Below are 21,349 nucleotides of genomic sequence, written 5' to 3'. Positions count from 1 at the left end.
AGATCAGTACTAAAACGATTTTGCCATTTTGCCATAGCGGTATTTGGTACGTCTGAATATGTTAATGTGTAATAGTATAATTTTGATCCTTTTTTAATGGAACAAAGTTTTCTTTGGACAGGCGAATCGTCTAAAGGAATATTTGTGTCTATCTTACTAATTTTAGTTTTCTTAAGGTATACCTTGAGTGAATTAATGACTCTTTTTCACTGATTTAATGACACTGAGTTAGTGCTGCGTTTCCTATGGCTGTCAGTAGATATATATTTTTTTATTATTATTTACACTGAACTTCAAAAAAGTTATTTCAGATGGTATGGGTTTACAATTTAATAAATTAATATGTTTTTATATGAATTTTATATTTACATGCCAATTAATTGACTTCTGGAATAATCCCTGTAGTAATGGAAAATTTCATTGTTAGTGTGAGTTAAAACTACAAGATAAATTTTGATTTTGTTCCAGAATAAAATACCAGTAAGTTAATTAAATACGATTAATTTGTACCATAACATTTAATAATGTTACAAAGTAGGTCTACTAGATAAATATGGCGTATCCATTCCAATAAGCCGACGACTTAAACAAAAATTCAAAAAAATTCAAGTGTTTGCAATAAGTTTTTATCTATATTTGTTTACAGCTCCAGACCCAAATCGTAGAAGCTCTAGACTGAGTGTAATCAATCTGGTGCTGTCAAAATATAGAACATATCATAATATCGTCTCCTGCCAAATCTGTAGTTCGCGCCAGCAGAGATGCGGTGCATTTTGTCACATTGGTCATTCGATTCAGTTTCAGTGCGTTTTCTTTTTAACTGGTACCATACTCGCCAAACTCTAAAATCGATGGTCGCCCGACGGACTACCTTTGTAAAATTCTTAGTCGCCCTTAGCCAATAAAGGTCGCCACGGGCGTCCGTGCGACTGCTAATTTTCAACCCTCCTTTTATCAGCTTGACTTGTAAAATAACAGATGCTCATTTAATAAAGCGTATAACCAAACACATTTCAATGTATATTAACAGAAAGAAAATGGGGTTTAGTATTTTTTGTCCTATGTAAACAAATCCAAAAGAAAAAAATGCATGCTTAACAAATAGTATTACAGTATTTACAGTGATAAACTTTGTCGATTGATAATGTCCATTGCCATTTTAGGGGTTACATATTATTTGTTGGCTAACATTTTAATTTCCTTTAGCAGTATAAAGTGACACGGGTTATGATCTACTATATGCTAATAACATAATTGTTATTACATAAAGACTCATATTAGGACATGCCATGACACATCAGATTGGTAGAAACAAATGCATCACAACACTAGTAGTAAGGAGGCCTGTATAGATCCATGACCTACTTTCCGTGACCGTGACCTATTTTCATGTGACCTTCATGACGTCACGGTCTTGTCACGTGACCCGGCCCCGTCCTTCTGGCCCCCACCTACTTAGGCCGGCCCCAACCTATTTAGACCGGTTCCGACCTGCTTAGACTAAAGTGCTGTCGGAAATAGAATGAATAAAAAAAAATCGTCGATTATTTCTTACATATTAAACAGACAAGTAAATATTTTGTAAATATCTATTTAATTATAGTCTACCTAATTTCGCATTTACTTGTTTTGGCTCTTATGTACAAGGTGGTGTTTACTCTTGAAATTAAAAGAAATGTCAGTAAACAAGTGAATTGTGCATTTTATTGGAACAGACTATAACAAAGTTTGGTCAACATGTCAATTTCATTGCTGTTACAATATGTGAGGGACCGTTTCTGATGATGGTTTACACGTATTTCTCTCCAAAACAAAATATTTGTAGACATTTATAAGTAACTTTTAAGCAAAACTGTCAAGAACCATTTTGAGTTTGTGATCTATTTTCCGGTATTAAAGGTGCTATCTCAAAGTTGCATAATGACAGCTATTGCAAATCATGTTTTTATTAAATTTTGCTTTAACATTTAAAGACTACACCTTTAACTATATGCCCATAATTATGATTATAGGAAATGATTTTATCTACTAGTAGAAAATACATTTTTATTGGAGAATCTTTATCACAAACAGATGCTGACATATAACTTCTGATATACCACCTTTAAGTGGTTGCAAGATTGTGTAAATTTCTACTGTATTTATATTGAATTTATATTCACTAACTATGCTGGTCAAAATTAATAATTTATGTTGCAATTCAAAATAATCAGTTATCTTGCAGTTTTAAAATAAAAGTTTGTTTAAAGGGACACGCCCTAGTTGTTAACCATTACGCCGTTATTTTTCGCTATTAAACCCATTTTTTCACAAATAAAATTGCACTTTACTTACCGTTTATTATTTAGAATATACATTTCCATTCACCTGAAGTGTTTTTTGGTAATCCTGGTAATCCTGGTGTTTGTAATACCACAAAATGCATTTTTCGTATTTCATAAAATGCTACGGGCCTCTGAGAAAAAACCGTTGAGCAGACAAGGTCTAATCTATTTTTAGAGGGGATATTCCCATTTCAATGTCACAGACGTTGGTATACCACGTGACCGTTATCATTTTGGTTCGGTTTGTTTTCTCGTGCACGGTTCGCGCAATCAACATCTGATTTGTTGTCGTTTGCTTGTTGTTCATTTGTGAGATTTTTCTTCACAGTTCGTGAACATTTTCAGTAACAATAAAGTTCAGACAAGTAAGTATCTCAATACAAAACGTTACAAACCCTTAAAACCAATAATTTTGCTAAGTCTTACGATATCTGGAGAGGGGATACAACCAGGACAGAACAGTTGGAACATGTCCAGGAGAGGTGAAAGGAACGCACCCCAAGTCTGTGCGCACTCTGTGAAATTTGTCGTGACGTAGGCATTGTTGTGCTTCGAGCGACATCTACCGGTGACATCAGAATACTAACTTTCAAAATTATTTCAAGCAATTGGGACATGGGGATTCCCATGGTATTTATCGATATAAAACCTGCTTTTTCACTCCATTTGATAAAAACGTGATCTAAGTGTGTTACAGGTTTGTAGATTAACCAAATTATAGGGCGTGCGGCTTTAAGGGTAAATGAAATTGTGTTATAGTCTGTTCCAATAAAGGTCACAAATCTCCTGTTTACCGACATCTTTATTTTAATTTCAAGAGTAAACACCACCTTATACATCAATGAGAGCCCAAACAAGTAAATGCTAAATTAGGTAGAGTATCATTAAATAGGTATTTACAAAATATTTACTTGTCAGTTGAATATGAAAGAAATAATTGACCGAAAATTATTTTTATTCTATTTCCGACACTACTTTAGTCCTGACCTACTTATCCCGGCCCCGATCCGTCGTACGTAGCAACACCCGTGCTATCCCCTCTGTGGGAAAGTGTAGGATCCCTTGCCGGATGTAAGCAGTTATAACCATTCAACATTCAGCGCTGTAAAATTAAACACACTACCTCGCGTCGGGATGAGTACTTAGAAGTGGTTTTGTTTAACGACACCACTAGAGAACCTTGATTTATTAATCATCGGCTATTGGATGTCAAATATAATTTTGACAGTTTTAGAGAGGAAACTCGCCACACTTTAGTTTACCATTAGTAGCAAGGGATCCTACACTTTCCCACAGACAGGATAGCACGGGCGTTGCTAAGTACGACGGATCGGGGCCGGGCTAAGTAGGACGGGGCCGGGTCACGTGACAAGATCGTGACGTCATCATGGTCACAGGAAAGCAGGTCAAGGTCACGGAAAGTAGGTCATGGATCTATACAGGCCTCCTTACTACTAATACTCTGTGATGTCTTTAATACCGGTACGTTTTGTTTTGTTTTTTGGGTTTTTTAGTGGCCAGACGGTGCGTCGCTACCAGAAAATTGCAACGTTTAGAAATATAATCTACCAAATACACACCCTTAGGCGTACTGGCTCCCATACTTTCGTAGGGGGCGGCAGGCTGATTTTTGCCCGAATTAAACAAAAGTGCCCTATCTGGATGACAACGTTTATTCATATTAGCATTACTGCCAAGCAGCTATATAGTGTTGCAAACAAATCGCCACGCATTTTCACATGGGTTACAACTAATATTTTGGGTAGAATAATGAAAATACATGGTGAAAGATGTTCAGGCCAGATCCTGTTGCCCGAATTTCGATCTCTATTGTTTTTGCCCGAATTTGATAATTTTCTCCAGGACTGGGTGGGCAGTCCCCCCCCTCCCCTCCCCCTCCCCCTCCCCTCCATGGGTTTTAGTGGTGGTTTATTTTGTATATAGGAAAACAACGTATATAGTAAACTACACTTATAACGAACATGCTTAGAACGAATTATTATATAGAACGAATTGATCATATAGTACCGTTTTATCTCCCTATATGCAACTTATGCAAATATGTATAACGAACTACTGTTATAATGAACTAACTATCATGGCCCCTTCCGGTTTGTTACATGAGTATTTTACTGTACTTACTTCTTACTAACTAGGGTGGATATTATTACAGAACATTGTAACACATGTCTGTTTTATCATATCGCGTCTGTTTTATCATATCGCAAAAATCAACAGACCAGTACACTTGTTTGATCAGCTAATTAAATAAACCAACAGACTTGTTGATATTAAGCAACAATGTGCAGTAAATATTGTTGGATACGCATACCAGTCCTAAAGCCTTGTACGGGGCGGAATTTAGCTCAGTCGGTAGAACGCTCGCCTGAGGTTCTTGCGTCGAAGGATCGAATCATCTTAGTGGACCCATTATATGAATGGTTCTCAAGTGGTCTTACACCTATCCATTGAGTCGTTGCCTGATGCACGATCGGTCTGGGGTCGATTATCGTTGGTGGGTCCGTGTGATATCTCGTTCTAGCCAGTGCACCACGACTGGTACTAGTATATCAAAGGCCGTGGTATGTTCTATCCTGTTTGAGGGATGGTGCATACAAACAATCCCTGGCTACTATTGGAAACATACAGCGAGTTTCCTCTCTAAAGCTATATGGCAGAATTACCAAATGTTTGACAATCTAATAGTCGAAGATCAATGTGCTCTAGTGGTGTCGTTAAACAAAACAAACTTTAACTTTTAACATTAAAAGCCTCCACCGACTTCCCCTTTAACGGGCGACCTTCACATTTGGTATGGATGGTCATCAAATCATAGCACACCCCTCAGCCCTTTAATTTGAATATGCCCCAATGGCAATATTAAAGAAAATGTAAACAGCAGTTAATGTTCAATTTGATTAAAATTGTCCGTTAAATTGCATTTAAAAATACTTTTTTAAAAATGGATTGCTTTAATATTTTGTTCACCGGTGTGATAGTGCAGAGTGATTCCGGGGCAAAGCCAAGGTCATGTAGAAAGTTGTTAACAGTTGGTCCCAGTTTATCTTTGGTTCGAGTATTCACAAGATAAATGATGCATCCGTCCTTCACCCCCTCCACCCCCCTCCAGCGCATAAATGTAATCTGAGCTAGGTCAAGGTCATTTGTGATCTAGCTTAAAGTTTATGAAGGTGATTTAACTCTTTATTTGTCATCGTGCAGCATGGCTTTCCTGTTTAGTATGTTTGTTCTTCAGGTGAGTCTTTTAGGAAGGGAATGTTTTATTTAACGACGCACTCAACACATTTTATTTACAATTATAAGGCATCGGACATATGGTTAAGTACCACACAGATACTGAGGGAGGAAACCCGCTGTCTCCACTTTATGGGCTACTCTTTTCGATTAGCAGCAAGATATCTTTTATATGCACCATCCCACAGACAGGATACCCATACCACGGCCTTTGATATACCAGTCGTGGTGCACTGGCTGGAGCGAGTCTTTTAGAGTACATCCTCAGCACCATGGCATGCTATATAACTCAAGTCGTTTTGAGGATAGCTCTCATGTTTGTTTGTTTTTGTGTTCAGCAAATCAGTCTTTCATTTATATCGGACCTTTTATTAATTGTAGCTTTAATATTTTGCATAACATTTCACACGGTGATATTTAATTTTATTTCAACTTATTTTCGTGTTTATATCCAATTAAGGTTCAAGCACGCTGTCCTGGGCACACATCTCAGCTATCTGGGCTGTCTGTCCAGGACAGTGGGTTAGTTGTTAGTTGGTTAGTGGTTAGTGAGAGAGAAGAGGGTGTAGTGGCCTTACACCTATCCATTGAGCCATTAAGAACTCGCTCTGGGTTGGAGCCGGTACCAGGCTGCGAACCCTGTACTTACCAGCCGGTAGTCCGATGGCTTAACCACTGCGCCACCGAGGCCGGTTACACGGTGATATACTTTAATTTGCACATCTCAATGTTCATAAAAGTAATAACAAAGCAAGGTAGAAATTGTCAACAAATAGAAAAAAAACCCTTTATTTATTGTTTGAAGGTACACATATACACATGCAATTATATACTATGTTATAAGTGATGTGGGGTTATGTGATATGAATATACATGTATTATAAAATCTTATGAAATTTTAGTTTTTTTTAGATTAAAGTCTAATGCTACCGGCTAATATAAAAAAAAGTCTTTGCACAAATGTGATAACAAAGTAAGGCAAAAATTTATTAACAAATTAAAATATAATCTTAAGCTACCTAGCAGATGATGTGGGTTTATGGAATGTAGTACAAAACGTTAAGAGAATCTGACGTTAGATTTACGCCCCCTGTCCACATGAAAAAGTTTTGTCCAAAAGCATTGTTTTCTTTATTCAGCACATAAAACATGCCAGCCATCATGTCTTTGCCATTCTAGTTGTTCTTAAGATGCTGATCCAAATACCCTTGGACCTGACATGTGTCTGGATATAACACGGTGTTCTTCAACATGGAATGAGATGGCAGAAATGTGTCTTTCGTTCTCTGGTGTCATTATCAGCCACACAGTCAAGGAATGATGGAGCGCACAACCTCTCCTTCGAACTCCAACGTGTCCCGAAAACCTCGTGTTTAATGTTATAGATATAATAACGATAACCGTTGCCATTTTAAATTAACAAAAATCCAAAAACCTCCCCACAAAGAAACCCAGTCGAATTTTACCCCTAAAAGAAAATCCCACTTAATTCAATCTAATGAACGACTGTTTAACGACACCCCAGCACGAAAAATACATCGGCAATAGGGTGTCAAACTGTGGTAAGTGCCCTAATTCAATCTAATCTTAAAGATAATATCATTATGTATTCAAAATCGTATTTTCACACAAGGCAGTTCAAATAATGCTTCGACAAGATGGCGACGTTTTCCACGAATTGATGTCATTGCTTCATCTATAGGAAGACTGCCACTTTAGTCAGGACGACACATCCTACCTTCATGTAAGTTGTGTATCGTGTATATACATATATGGCACGTGGACTTACACTCCCAATGTCGTTTTGATTAACAGTGTCATAGTACACCTCCCCCATTACTCGCTCCCCTCTCTATCTCCATTTCACCACTACGGTGAACTGTCAAATGTCGTGCTGAATTCATTTCCTGAAGTGGTTCCTGTTATTTTCTCTCGTCTTCTCAAAACAATGCAAAAAGCGAAGACGCTCGTTACGGACAAATAGGCGACACAAGCCGCTGTGACACCCAAAGCAACCCAAAGTTTTGAATTTGACCTTTCATGACACTTAATATTATGTTCCGACAGTTCTGTTAATGGTGTATTCTTCAATTCCTGTGGAACATCACAAGTTATGTTTGAACTATGTTCTATGGTTATCCCGTTTTTGTGACCCTCTGATATCCATTCCATAATCCATTCAATGTTGCAGTCGCATACCCACGGGTTGTTGTGGATGGTTGCCACTCGCAGGGACTCGAACACTTTCTTGGTGTGTCTGGGCAGCGTCGTCAGTTCGTTGTTGTCAAGACGAAGAGAAGTGAGTTCCGGGAAATGTTGTCTGCTGAACACGTTCTCGTCCAGGGAAGATATTTCGTTGAAACCGACGTCCATCACAGACGTCTCACGGAAGTAGGACTTGAATGTTATCGTTTTCAATCTGTTTTGAGAAAACATCAAATGGAGTTTGTATCCTTGGCACGTAGGAAGCACATCTGGCAGCGCCGTCATTTCTCTTTGAGCGCAGTCGATGACTAGAAGTTCCGACAAATAGCACTTGCAAGACTGCGGACATGACGTCATATTGAAGTCACAGGTGGAGCTATCGGCGTTATGTACCAGCAACAGTAGACCTATGGAAGCAGCCATTACAGTCAATTCATTAGCCATATTGTTAACATAGGATTAGCAATAAAGGATTAATAGGATTAACAATAGTGACCTTTCATCGCCACAATCACGTGTTGTCATTGGTCAAATACCACACAGTATCGTGTTTGTTTTTATCCATTAGGATATATTTGCTGCCCTAGACGGATCGCTAGTTTCAGTGTTTGATAAGTCTAGATCAACGTCATACCACTAAACTGAACTCGCAACAAAGACCTGCAAAGAAGAAAATAATGTCTTTAAAATGTGGCGGAAAACATGTTTATAATATCTGAACGACAAAACCATTACCGTAGTATATTCAAACTCGTAGCTCTGCAAAATGCAGAATCGAAAGAATATTTCACAATTAAGGTAGTGAATGCTGCAACAAATCACAGTCACGGTTTTCGGCTGTAGCAGGACTGCCATTCCCCAGGATGTTGCATCCTAGAAGTTATTGGCGTATGGTGGAGGGTATATCGTGTGTCAGAATCAAACTTGACATTCCACTAAAGGCACTGACCTTATTTAATGGGCAGTGTAAAATACTTTCTCCGTTTTACAGCTTTTTTATTATTAAATTACGTTACATGGAACTTCTTTCTTATTGTGCCTGTGCCAAAACATCTCAAAATATCAGTACAGTATTTTTCTCAAGAACTAGTTATGACAACCGAAATGCAGCCACCCTGAAAACACCCTAGTCACACATTGCGCGTGCAGGTTGGGTTTGTTTTTCGTTTTTCGTATTACAACACGTTATAATCAGTGGCTTGGATATCTGTATATACTGTATACATGGTTAGGCGCCATTTAGTCAGTAATGAGGTGGCTAAAGGAATGGTGAATAGGAGCATGACCCACAGACATGCAGCTGCGCATCTCCATGTGACACATATTTCTCGTTCCAGCCAGTGCTCCACAACTGGCGTAACAAAGGACGTGGTATGTACTATCCTGTCTGTGGGATGGTGCATATAAAAGATCCCTTGCTGCAAATCAAAAAGAGTAGCCCATGAAGTGGCGACAGCGGGTTTCCTCTTTCAATATCTGTGTGGTCCTCAACCATGTCTGACGCCATACAACCGTAAATAAAATGTGTTGAGTGCGTCGTTAAATAAAACATTTCCTTCCTTCCAATGGGTCCACCGACGAGAATCGATCGTAGACCGATCAGGCATCAAGCGAACGCTATGTCAACACGTCAACTGGGTAGTCCACCATCGACGGCACACCATGTTCACAGAAGAGTCCAGGTACTGTCTCTTGGGGCATCAAATAAAGTTTGATTCAGGCAGCGGTATTTTTCAACACGACCAGCTTCTAAATCTAAAACATGATCAACTATATATCTTGATTGCAGAAGAAGAAGATGATTCTTGTATTACTCGACCTTAACGATAGTTGAAATGAAAGAAATGTAATGTCGACTGTAATGTTATCAAGCGACATCGCTTTAGAGGTGGCAGCATTTGGGTCATCGAATAGATCTTATAATTACAGGGCACAATATTTCAAAATGTTAGGTAACCGGAAGTCGGTTCACTTGATTATTTTTTTTAACCGTGATGGGAGTCGTACGTATGTCCAATCTGATTAAAATTAGCTCTACTGGTCTACCAGTAAATCTAACAGCATTGCGTGGACTCCCATGTCCAGGTGACATTTCATCCATAAATAACAATTTAAATATCGACCAATTACACTTCGCCTTTTATAGCGTTATTCGGATGCATGCAAATTCTAAAAATATCGGGCGAGACTATTTATGCAATAGGCAAACAAACTGGTATATTTCAACATTAAAAAACAGGGGAAAAGTGTAGTAATAAACTCTGGATTGTATACTAGTATAAACGGATTTTATGGCTATACCACACGGATTTTTTGTTTTTCGTCTTGAAACGAATTTTATATAAAATTTTATATTGAAATTAGTTTCCGGCATACTTTGTAATTCACCCGAATCATTTCGTATACCCTCAGCATAATCCCGAATGTTTTCAAATTCTTTTCAAATCACTGGCATGATTTTGAAAGTAAGGTTTTGATTATTCGAATGAAAGGTCAACTGGACATGAACTCCAACGGGGTGCTGTTAGATCCACAGGTAATAGTAATTAACCAGTGGAGCTAATTTTAATTAGATTGGCGTATGGCCGTCATGTTCGACCCCAGTCACCGTATCAGCTTTAGCAGGTCTTGAGAGAGAAATCTCAGAACGTTTACCGCCACCTAGTGGATCGACTCGTCCTGCCAATGCCGATACGAAAATGTATCAAACCCCATGGTTAATAAGATTCACGCTATTCTTGCTATTAAAACATCACCAGACCAGTTGGACAGGATTGTTGTCAATTTTGTTTATCTTCAGTGTACGTTTGATTAATTATGATACCAAACCACGTAGCTTTTTCTTATCATTCTAGGCGCGTGTGCAGGGGGTTGTGACGGGGGTCGAAACCCTCCTGTTCAACCAAATTTTGTTTTGAGCATAACTCGAACCCCTATACACTTCACATCACAGACCCCCCGCCACCCCCGCAAAAATTCCTGCACACGCGCCTGTCATTTCGTTGACAGGTAAACTTGCTAGAATTTAGTTTTGATGCGACATGTATATCATTGCAGTTAGACAATACATTTATATCATTTTGATTAGAAAATGTTTAACATTTTGTGGGTAGCAGGTATAGTAACTGTTTAAAAACATAATTATAGTATACCAGTACATGTACATAGTAGTTTCGAACCTATATTTATATATAGTAAGTCAATACTCACCTGTACCTGTGTATTCCTGCTGTAGAAATCAATACAACGCTTTGCATGCATGATGCGCCGCACTTTCAAGTCCGTCCAATGTCCAGTGTAATTAACATCTACATATGACGTTGTTCTACAACTTTGCGAACATGGTGTACAGTGAAAGTGCACAACAAATAAACACTTTAAGTGCACGACCACTCTTCAGATCATTTAGTAATAAATCTATCGATTCTGTGCCTATTTACATTCTATTTTTGTTGTAAGTATCAATTCATAGCTGTCAATACGGAAAATATTGATCTCATTTCAAAGTTAACAATAAACAATATGCTCTTGATTTGTGTGTCTGTCACCATGGCGGTATTGATTCATTTATTGTACCGTGTAATAAAGAATGAATTATGTACTCGTGTGTGTGTGGGTGGGTGGGTGGGGGTGGATGTGTGTGTGTGTGCGTGGGTGGGTGGTGTGTGTGTGTGTGTGGTGTGTGTGTGTGTGTGGTGGGTGGGGGGGGTGTGTGGGTGTGTGTGTGTGGATGGGTGGGTGGGTGTTGGTGTGCAGGCGCAAGTGCAGAATTTTTAGCAGGAAGTTAGACTTGTCATGTCATGTCATGTCATGTCATAGGGTTTTACGTGCACATTCAGAACAAGCTGTTGTAGCGCACGCCTGTCGTGGGCACAAGAGCCGGCCTTGGCCGGCTCCTCCGTCCATGACAGGAAAGGTTGGGGGAGGGGAGAGGAGGGACCGCCTGCACTGGCAGGTGCAAGTAAGTTAGACTTTGGTGAGCGAAGTTTATATGGAGGTCCAGTCATGCTGTCCTGCAGAATGTATTGAAAAGAAAAAGGATATTTAATCGAGCGGGGTGTGGCGGTGAGGGTGTGTGTGTATGTATTTAATTATACCCTAAAGGTGGACTAATTTTATTTTTTAAAGGTGGACTACTTGCTTTTGGAGACGTTGTCAAAGTTGAACAATGACCAAAACCTTTTTCTTTCTTTTTTAAATTAAAGATTATACATTGAATTATATGTCCATAAAGAAATACAACCAAATAATTCCATTTATTAAGATATTTGTTTTTATTTATATAATTGGGAAATCTATAGACCGTTTCACCGTTTCGTCATAGCTTCAATTCCAGTCACATGTATATCGTGTCCAGGAACTAGCCGCCAGTTTGATGGATATGCGGCGTAGCTTTATTTATTTATTTTATACATACCTACTATTTTTAGCCACTGTTTACGCCGAATGACAACAAAATACGATTTTAAATATTGGGGGCAAGTAATTCAAGGTATATTCTTTACATTTAAGATGAACAAATGAATAAATATTTCCAGTCGTTTTGCAGCTTTGATACTGTCCATTTCTTTCCCATCTTTGATTTGTTTTTGCCGTTTTAACTAGTCTAGTTCCCCGCAACTAGTATATCAAAGGCCGTGGTATGTGCTGTCCTATGAAAATGCATATAAAACATGCCTTGCAGCCAGAAATAAAAACCAATATAGCGGGTTTTATCTGAGACTGTGTCACAATTATGAAATATTTGACATCCAATAACCGATCATATATTTCGTTATCTTTTCGTTTAGGCTATATACTTTGAACAGGTGGGTATAAATCAAACTTGATACAATTATGGCTCTCGTGTTATTCCGCAATAAAACTATTAAATGCTATTTATTATATAAGCTCGTATGCGGATTTTCAAGGGTGGAATCACAATTTATGACAAGTTAAACAACTAGCTAGAACAGCTTTCATAAGTTTGTTTGTTGTGGAGCTGTCTTCCCTAGGACGAAACCCAAAAATAAACACATAATGAATAAATGAATGAATGAATGAATGAATGAATGGATGAATGAATGTTTAATGACATCCAGCACAAAAATACTCATCGGCTATTGAGTGTCACAAAAGGTAAGTAAACACATAATGATGAGGAGCAGGGTTTTGTAGAAAGCAAAAGAATGAACTATTTTGATGGTATCTAACAATATCGGGGTTGGGGGGGGGGGGTGGGTAGTCATGCTCCTCTATATCACACCTCTTGCCCCCACCGTCTTTTATATTTCTCTGTCGCCGTATAACTCAACTCGTATAGACAATAAGAGTACCCCACCCCTATAAAATCCTAATGTGAGTTGTACTTGTTTTATTTGACATCTAATGTGGTTATCTCGTTCTAGCTAGTGGTCCACAACTGGTGTAACAAAGGCCGTGGTATGTGCTATCCTGTCTATGGGATGGTGCATATAAAAGATCATTTGCTGCTAACCGAAAAGAGCAGCCCATGAAGTGGCGACAGCGGGTTTCCTCTCTCAATACGTACATATATACCACGACCACGATATACCAGTCGTAGAGCTGTGTCAGGAACGGGAAAACACAAAATTTAAATGGGTACCACATCGCCGAAGAGACCCCGATCCTTCGACTCATTGAACCTTGAGCGCTCTATATTTACCGCTGAGCTGCGTTCAAACCGGTCGAAGGTGTGGATTTTTGTTGTTTACGTTTTCTGACATTTTAGGTGGTAACGTGAAACATAAGAGACCGAACACAACGAAGTTGTGGTCTCTCTCCAGCCCCAGATCTATAGGGCTGCAAAAATAATTTTCATATTTTATATATAGTATCAGGGCTTCTAGAATGTTTATAAAATCCACTAGCCATGGTATCACTGATTTAAAAATATGTACTAGCCACAATTAAAAATCCACTAGCCATGGTATCACTGATTTAAAAATATGTACTAGCCACAATTAAAAATTCACTAACTCTACTTTAAGTAAATATAATTTTACTAATAGGTCAGGTCAGGTCAGGTACTAATAGGAATAATCGGATATATATATATATATATATATGTCGCCTAAAGACGGAGATAGAGCTAAAAAAACCCATTAGAGTGGGGGTGGGGTGGGGTGGGGTGGGGGTAGGGAAAGACTTAAATGCAGCATTTGACAACCGGTTTTTTTTCTCTCTAGCCATCGAGCATGGAAATGGTAGTTATTTACTAGCCCAACATTGAATATCACTAGCCACTGGAATGGGACTGCCATAATCCAGAAGCCCTGTATAGACACGCACGCACACACACATAAGGCCTATACGTATACACGAACATCCATCCACAGGAGCCGCGGAATAGGGGGACCGCGAGGGCCAGTACCCTCTCCCATGTCCTTGACCACGAGGGCGGAACGTAGCCCAGTGGTAAAGCGCGCGGTTGGTTTAGGATCGATCCCCGTTGATTGGCCTATTGGCCTATTTCTCGTTCTAGTCAATGCACCACGACTGGTATATCAAAGGCCGTGGTACGTGGTGTCCTGTCTGTGGGATGGTGCATATAAAATGAAGCGGGTTTTCTCACTAAGACCATGTCACAATTACCAAATGCTTGACCTCCAAAGCCGATTAAAAAATAAATCTGTGTGCTTTATAAATTTATGTCGTTTAACTTTAATCTTAACTTTTTGTACTTGACCACAGCTGGAATTTAATTTTCCCAGTGGAGCTCTCTCTCTCTCTCTCTCTCTCTCTCTCTCTCTCTCTCTCTCTCTCTCTCTCTCTCTCTCACTTTCTCTCTCTCTCTCTTCCGCGGGCTCCGACACTCACACACACCTCACACAAACACACACACACACACACACACACACACACAATTAATTTTATGTTATTTTTAACTTGGGGAAGCCTCATTTCGACGTTCTATGTAACAGTAAGGGATTTCCCAGGAAATTCGATAAGAGCAGTTTAAGGTGAGTACGGCAAGATGGAAACTAGGAAATGTGTATTACTTTTTCGATTAATTAATGTTGCTAATTGACAATGATATGTAGTATGTGATACATAGATCAGGATTAAACGGGTATCGACATCAAGAACTTCGTCACTTGAGCATTTTAGTCGATACCTTGTCGCTCTTCTTCTTCTCCTCTAAATTCCTTCGTTCTGGTCCAACAGAACCCTAGCTAGCTGTAATTAGGCCTACTATTGAAAACTGAATGTTTGTTTAGGGAAACCCTAGCACATGTTAATCGGTGGTTTATTATGGACATAAAACTTTAAACTATGTTAATCGGTGACTTATGGGTATAAAACTTTAAACTATGGTATTGGCAACTTGATACTGGACAAACAAGCAGAAAAATAAATATTAACGATCTCGATTTGATTTATTTTTACCGGCCTCGATGGTGTAGTGGTTAAGTGACTGGTAGGTACTGGGTTCGCATCCGGGTACTGGCTCCCACCCAGAGCAAGTTTTACGGAATGTGTAAAGCCACTACACCAACTTCTCTCTCGCCGACCACTACATAACAACTAACCACTAACCCACTGTATGGGACAGACAATTCAGCTAGCTGTGGTGTGTGTCCAGGACACGTGCTTGAACCTTAATGTAATTGGATATAACCACGATAATGAGTACAAACAATTTGTTTTTGTGCTTTAAGCACCCTGTAATTAACATAATTCACCCAGATACATTGAGCCGTTTATTATACATTTTAAAACTCGCTCTGGGTTGGAGCCGGTAGTGAGAGGAGAAACTAGAAACTATCAGTTTTAAAGCTGATGAATATTGTCACAGACTTCGTACATAGCACGCCATACTCTTGCCCCATCACGCTTGTGGCAATCTTTCGAAAGACGAAATAGCTAGCTCCTGGATAGTGGCAATCCTCTTAAAGAAATTCGTTTTCCTGGGCCCACGTGCATAATGAACATTTAAATCTGGACAGCTCCTATACCAATATTAGTAGGAATTTCATCTGCCATATAGAAGTTAACCGCGAAAAGGGAAGAATTCCTCGTAAAAACGAAGTAATTATAGTCCCTGTCACAGGGAATCCCTTTTTTTTATATCATAAAATTTACTACAATCTGTTTATTTCTAAGCCTTTTTTTTTTTTTTTTTTTTCAAAACACTTTTTCTTTTCTTCTTACGTCAAACCAAACTGAAGACGAAGTAGGTATCCTGGAGAGTGGATGTTCTATTGACAAAGCTCCGTATAGTAAGAAACACATAGGAGCATGCCATCACGACCCTGCCAAAACATCATTAGGACTTTTTTTTGTGCACAGATAAATAAGAGCTTTAATTTGTTAATAGTTTTGTCGTTTCGTTTCGTCTCCAATAACTAATAAATACATTGTGGTTCTACTGCGCATAATGGCAGGTGACCACCACCCACGTCCCCCGTCTCGTACGATTACGTATTTGTCTAGTAGTGTTTATAAAGTTTAATCCTAGTAACAATTTATTTTGTCTTTTGGATTTATTTATTTTTAATTATGGTATATTATGTTAATATACGTCATTGTGTCTGACAAATGCGACTCTTTTTACAGATGTTTACATAGTGTTTTTGATAATTTGATAATTGTTTATTGATCATCATTTACCTTTGTTTGATACCCAGTGGCCAATGTCTTTGTCGTGATGAGATGTCATTAAATATTCACTCTAAATATTTAGAGTACTTTTAATTTAAATGATCAAAAATGGCTTTAATAGTGAAAAATACGTCGTAGTGTTTAAAAACTAAGAGTATGTCACTGTTTTTGCATAGTACATTTTGAAGATATTCCACAAAGGGAGGAGGGGAGACACCTTTGTATCGGCCACTGTAGTGTTCATCCATGTATTTTTTGTTTTTGTTTACCTTTTTTCTTTTACCTCTGTTTATGTTTACAGACTAAACTCCAGACTATTAATGATGGCGGGCAGCACTGTTAGGATCTTCAGCATCACCAAGTCGTATGCCCTACACCAAGTCTGTCCGAACAGTCTTTTCTTATCTACCGATGCTCATATGAATGCAAGACTATACTGTGAAGCTCGAAACTTGAAAATTCAAAACCAAAATTCACCTTTTGTTTCCTTTACAACAATGCAGTGTCCAAACAACGGGAAACTAACAAAACCTTTCCATTCAAATGACTCCATGGTGTGGGGAAATGGTTCTCGCCTGTATCTGTCGAAGTTACGGTGTTCTTATTTCAGTACAATGTCAGGTAGCCACAACTACCAGATCAGTATTGGCGGTTTCCCTCATGCTATGTTGAATATGCCAAACAAGGAACATAACTACGTGTTAAACAGTAAGCGAATTAACAATTACAAAGTCTGGTCAGTCTTTGCGACCAGTCGACCGACCTGTTCAAGTATTTCGAGCAATGGGCTTCTCCGTTCAAACGTTTCCACTAATCAACATGGTCGTGCCAACAAACTGCTTGGCTTTACAAACTTTTCTGAAAATGTATTTGTTCGTGCTAACCTCTCGATAAATGTGCTTCCCTGTGTAAACCTTTTTACAAACCTAGCTGGTCATGCCAACGTTTCAAGTAATAAGCATGCCTGTGCAAAACGTTCCACAAACCTACCTGGTTGTGCAAACCTTTCAAGTAATGGGTGGCTTGCCTGTACACATTTTTCCACAAATCAACCTGGTCGTGGCAACGTTTTAAGTATTAGACTTGTCTGTAGAAATTTCTCAACGAATCTACCTGGTCGTGCTAACGTTTTGTGTAACCAACCTGTCTGCGTCATCTATTCTGCCAGTCGGAACTCGTGTGTTAATTATTCGACTGATCGATCGGAGAGTGTAGAGAAGCGGCTGAAGAAACTGATGGACATGTGGGAGGTGGAGAAGGCCGTGCGGCTGGTGAACGACTCCGTCAGTGAAGGCATCATCCCTCACCAGAACATCGTCCTCAACCTGCTGCAGCAGCTGGCCCATCTGGGCGAGTACGAGTCGCTGCTCGAGCTGCACACCTTCCTGCTCGACCACAAACTCTGCACGGACGCCGCCTTCTTCCAGTGTCTGCAGGAGGCGTACCACAACAGTGGCAGGGTGGACGAGGGGGTGCTCGTCCTCAGACTCATCTACCACAGAACGAGGAGGTACCAGGACGTGGACGTCTTCTTCACTCTCCTCACGGTCATGGTGCTGCGTCACTTCCCCGACAGGCTGGCGCTGATCAAGGAATTCGTACAGGACCTGAAGGATGCTAAAAAGCCACAGCTGCTACCCGAGGCAGGGCTGTGGAAGTGCCTCATGCTGACGGAGAGGTTTGACGAGGCCGAGGAACTGCTGGAGAACAGCGAGGAGATTCGGCCGCTCATTCCGCAGATGGTGGCCGACATCTGCTCCAGGAAGAACCAGGTCGACTGTGACTACAACGTCGTGTTGCCCAAACTTCTGGATGTGCCCAATTTGAAACAGAAACTGAGAGTGCTCGTTCTGGAGTCTTATGCACACAGCCTATGTAAGTAGCGCCTCGTAAACATTTTAATGCAATGTTTTTCATCCATATTGAAATTTCATAAATAATTATTTATGCTAATGTAGTATGAATGTGTGCTTTTAAATTAGTGTTATAATGATCTGGCCCACATTTTACGAAGTTGTTTTAGCGCTAAGATCATCTTAAGTGCATCGCTACCGTATGCACTTATGCTGGTCTTAGCGCCAAGAGTGGTTCGTAAAACGAGGCCCTGATAATTTGAAACCAAAATCCAACCTAGCTGGAGTACTCTTGACCTTAAGAGAGCAAGACGGAGCATTAGAACTGTCCAAATATCCGTCTTGCTCTCTTACGGTCCGACTACTCGGGCTACCAACCCCCTTACTGGGAACAGACGTGTACCACTCATCAAGTAAGCTGCCTCTGTCTAACAGATACCAAATTAGTTAAGTGGATGTACAAAATTTTATAGAGGTTTATCACAACCACTGGCTTCACTGTGCAATACCGTGTATACATCAGTTAATACATGGAGCAGTGGAGTCAGAAGCGCTGGCGAGCTGAAGAAACTGTCTTGGAGGCCCCACCGGGCCTTTGTAAATATGTCCATGAACCCAATATCTTAGGTTAATTGTGCCACGCTTCCATCTCATATTTCATCTCAACTTATTTTCGTGCTTATATCCAATCAAGGTTCCAGCTCGGCTGTTTGTCCAGGACAGTGTGCTAGTTGTTAGTCAGAGAAAAACAGGGTACAGTTGTCTTACACCTACCCACCGAGTGGTTAAAACTAGCTCTGGGTTGGAGCCAGTACCGGGCTGCGAACCCAGTACCTACCAGCCTTGTGTCCGATAGTTTAACCATAATACCACAGAGGCCGGTTCCCCGTCATAAAGCACTGTTGTAGTTAAACTCTTGGTGGCCTTAAAATACGAAATTTATAGGATCATAATTTACGTGTATGGCCATAAACAAACACCGTGTAAAACATAGGACAGTTATGTTTGATAATAACATTATAGTGACATTACTTAACATGAAGGTGTGCTTGTATACTTCAGGTCAGTCGGGCAAGTTGGACGAGTGTTTACAAGTTCTGACGATGGCAAGATCACAGGGGATCCCTCTTCATCCAGACAAAATCCGACATCTACTCCGGGAAATAAGCAAACAATCACCATCTGAACATGTGCAGTCTCTCATGCAGGAGTTGACAACATGGCTTGACACACGTGAATGATGTTACCAAACATTTTCAACATATATACCAACACTGTATTAAATATTTCATGAAACAGATTTTTAACATCATACGACCATGTAGAATAGCCATTCGTCTTCTTTGAGCTATGCCTTTAAATCTGACCATACATGGCGAATAGCTACACTGTATATAATAATGGTCATTCCAGGTATCTAGAGCAGAGGTGTCACCCCACCCCCTTTCAGAAAAATAAACAAAAGTACCCTCATTAGTGTTTATGTAACAGAAAAATCAACCTCCACAGGTTCTTTTTGTCTAACTGAATACCTTATATTATTGGGGGCAGGACGTAGCTCAGTGGTACAGCGCTCGCCTGATGCGCGATCAATGTGGGATCGATTCCCATTGGTGGGCCCATTGGGCTATTTCTTGTTCCAGCCAGTGCTCCACAACTGGTGTAACAAAGGCTGTGGTATGTACTATCCTGTCTGTGGGATGGTGCATATTTATTGAAAAGAGTAGCCCATGAAGTGGTGACAGCGGGTTTCCAATCTCAGTATCTGTGTGGTCCTTAACCATATAACCGTAAATAAAATGTGTTGAGTGCGTTGTTAAATAAAAACATTTCCTTCTTATATTTTTTCCCCCTATTCTTTAAACTTGCCCTTCCCAGGTCATTTCAATTGGTGAGAAATTGATCCAAATGTAAAAACTTTAACATTAAATTTTAATACAAAAGTGGACGGCACCACCGCAGCATTGGAAAAATAAATCCTCATATATTGCCTTTTTACTTCCTTCGTAAAAACCGGCCTCGGTGGCGTCGTGGTTAGGCCATCGGTCTACAGGCTGGTAGGTACTGGGTTCGGATCCCAGTCGAGGCATGAGATTTTTAATCCAGATACCAACTCCAAACCCTGAGTGAGTGTTCCGCAAGGCTCAATGGGTAGGTGTAAACCACTTGCACCGACCAGTGATCTATAACTGGTTCAACAAAGGCCATGGTTTGTGCTATCCTGCCTGTGGGAAGCGCAAATAAAAGATCCCTTGCTGCTAATCGGAAAGAGTAGCCCATGTAGTGGCGACAACGGGTTTCCTCTCAAAATCTGTGTGGTCCTTAACCATATAACCCTAAATAAAATGTGTTGAGTGCATCGTTAAATAAAACATTTCTTTCTTTCTTTCCTTCGTAAAATCCATAAAAACTATTTGCTACACAGATTGAGCTGTAATAACAACACCCGACTACAAAATGAATTGTCAAGTTTATTGTATAGCACCAAACAAGATGCATAATTAGTTACGTATGTTTATTAAAAAAATAACATTTATCAATGCACACACTATGTATGTAACAAAATATATCACACACATTACCAGTCTGTCACGGTATTGTCGGTTCTTCTGCCCATAAGCATTCATTTTCTGACATTTATCTTTAATACCACAGAGTTGGACAGATTCACTGATGGAAATAATAAAGGATCACCCCATCAAATATAGTGAAAAATAACTGTAACCAAATCCTTCACTTAAGGCGATGCCACACAATATCAGTGCTACATACGAGAATAGCCAACTGTGACAAGACAGCTGTTGAACATTATGATTTCATCCGTGGCTATACAATTCACTATCCTCGTATGAAATGTCACCTTTAGTGTCAGGAAGTAAACCATTTTACTGGCAGTCAATTCAGCATAACTTGACATTTAATCCCACATTATATAAATCAGGGCTTCTAGAATTTTTGTAAAATCCACTAGCCATGGGATCAGTGATTTAAAACATTTACTTGCCACGATTAAAAATTCACTAGCCTTACTTTACTTAATACAATTTTACTAATAGTAGTAATCAGATATGTTACCTAAAGAGGGAGATAGCGATTAAAAACATTAAG

General features: G+C 39.5%; 2 protein-coding genes across 2 annotated transcripts; one reads left to right on the top strand and one right to left on the bottom strand.

Annotated features, from left to right (window-relative positions):
* Positions 1 to 6,419: 6,419 nt before the first annotated feature.
* On the bottom strand, positions 6,420 to 11,131 carry LOC121389021 (leucine-rich glioma-inactivated protein 1-like). Its single transcript, XM_041520614.1, has 2 exons — positions 10,995 to 11,131; positions 6,420 to 8,444 (listed from the first exon to the last, which is right to left on the bottom strand). Exon 2 carries the CDS (start codon positions 8,226 to 8,228, stop codon positions 7,449 to 7,451), a length of 780 nt encoding a protein of 259 aa, XP_041376548.1. The 5' UTR covers positions 8,229 to 8,444; positions 10,995 to 11,131; the 3' UTR covers positions 6,420 to 7,448.
* Positions 11,132 to 16,696: 5,565 nt separating this feature from the next.
* Positions 16,697 to 19,891, top strand: LOC121388991. Its single transcript, XM_041520576.1, has 2 exons — positions 16,697 to 18,263; positions 19,304 to 19,891. The coding sequence occupies exons 1-2, from the start codon at positions 16,709 to 16,711 to the stop codon at positions 19,480 to 19,482; spliced, it is 1,734 nt and encodes a 577-aa protein (XP_041376510.1). The 5' UTR covers positions 16,697 to 16,708; the 3' UTR covers positions 19,483 to 19,891.
* Positions 19,892 to 21,349: the final 1,458 nt, after the last annotated feature.

This window comes from Gigantopelta aegis, chromosome 14 (genome assembly GCF_016097555.1).
Source record: "Gigantopelta aegis isolate Gae_Host chromosome 14, Gae_host_genome, whole genome shotgun sequence".
NCBI classification, from domain to species: domain Eukaryota; kingdom Metazoa; phylum Mollusca; class Gastropoda; order Neomphalida; family Peltospiridae; genus Gigantopelta; species Gigantopelta aegis.
Note: the sequence above shows the minus strand (reverse complement) of the source record. Positions and strands in the feature narration are given on the sequence as shown.

Bases quoted from the DNA above. Each gene is read 5' to 3' on its own strand.
- LOC121389021 (XM_041520614.1), bottom strand. From the start codon at position 8,228: ATGGCTAATGAATTGACTGTAATGGCTGCTTCCATAGGTCTACTGTTG.
- LOC121388991 (XM_041520576.1), top strand. From the start codon at position 16,709: ATGATGGCGGGCAGCACTGTTAGGATCTTCAGCATCACCAAGTCGTAT. The intron at 18,264-19,303 runs GTAAGTAGCGCC...TGTATACTTCAG, and splicing joins GTCTTATGCACACAGCCTAT to GTCAGTCGGGCAAGTTGGAC.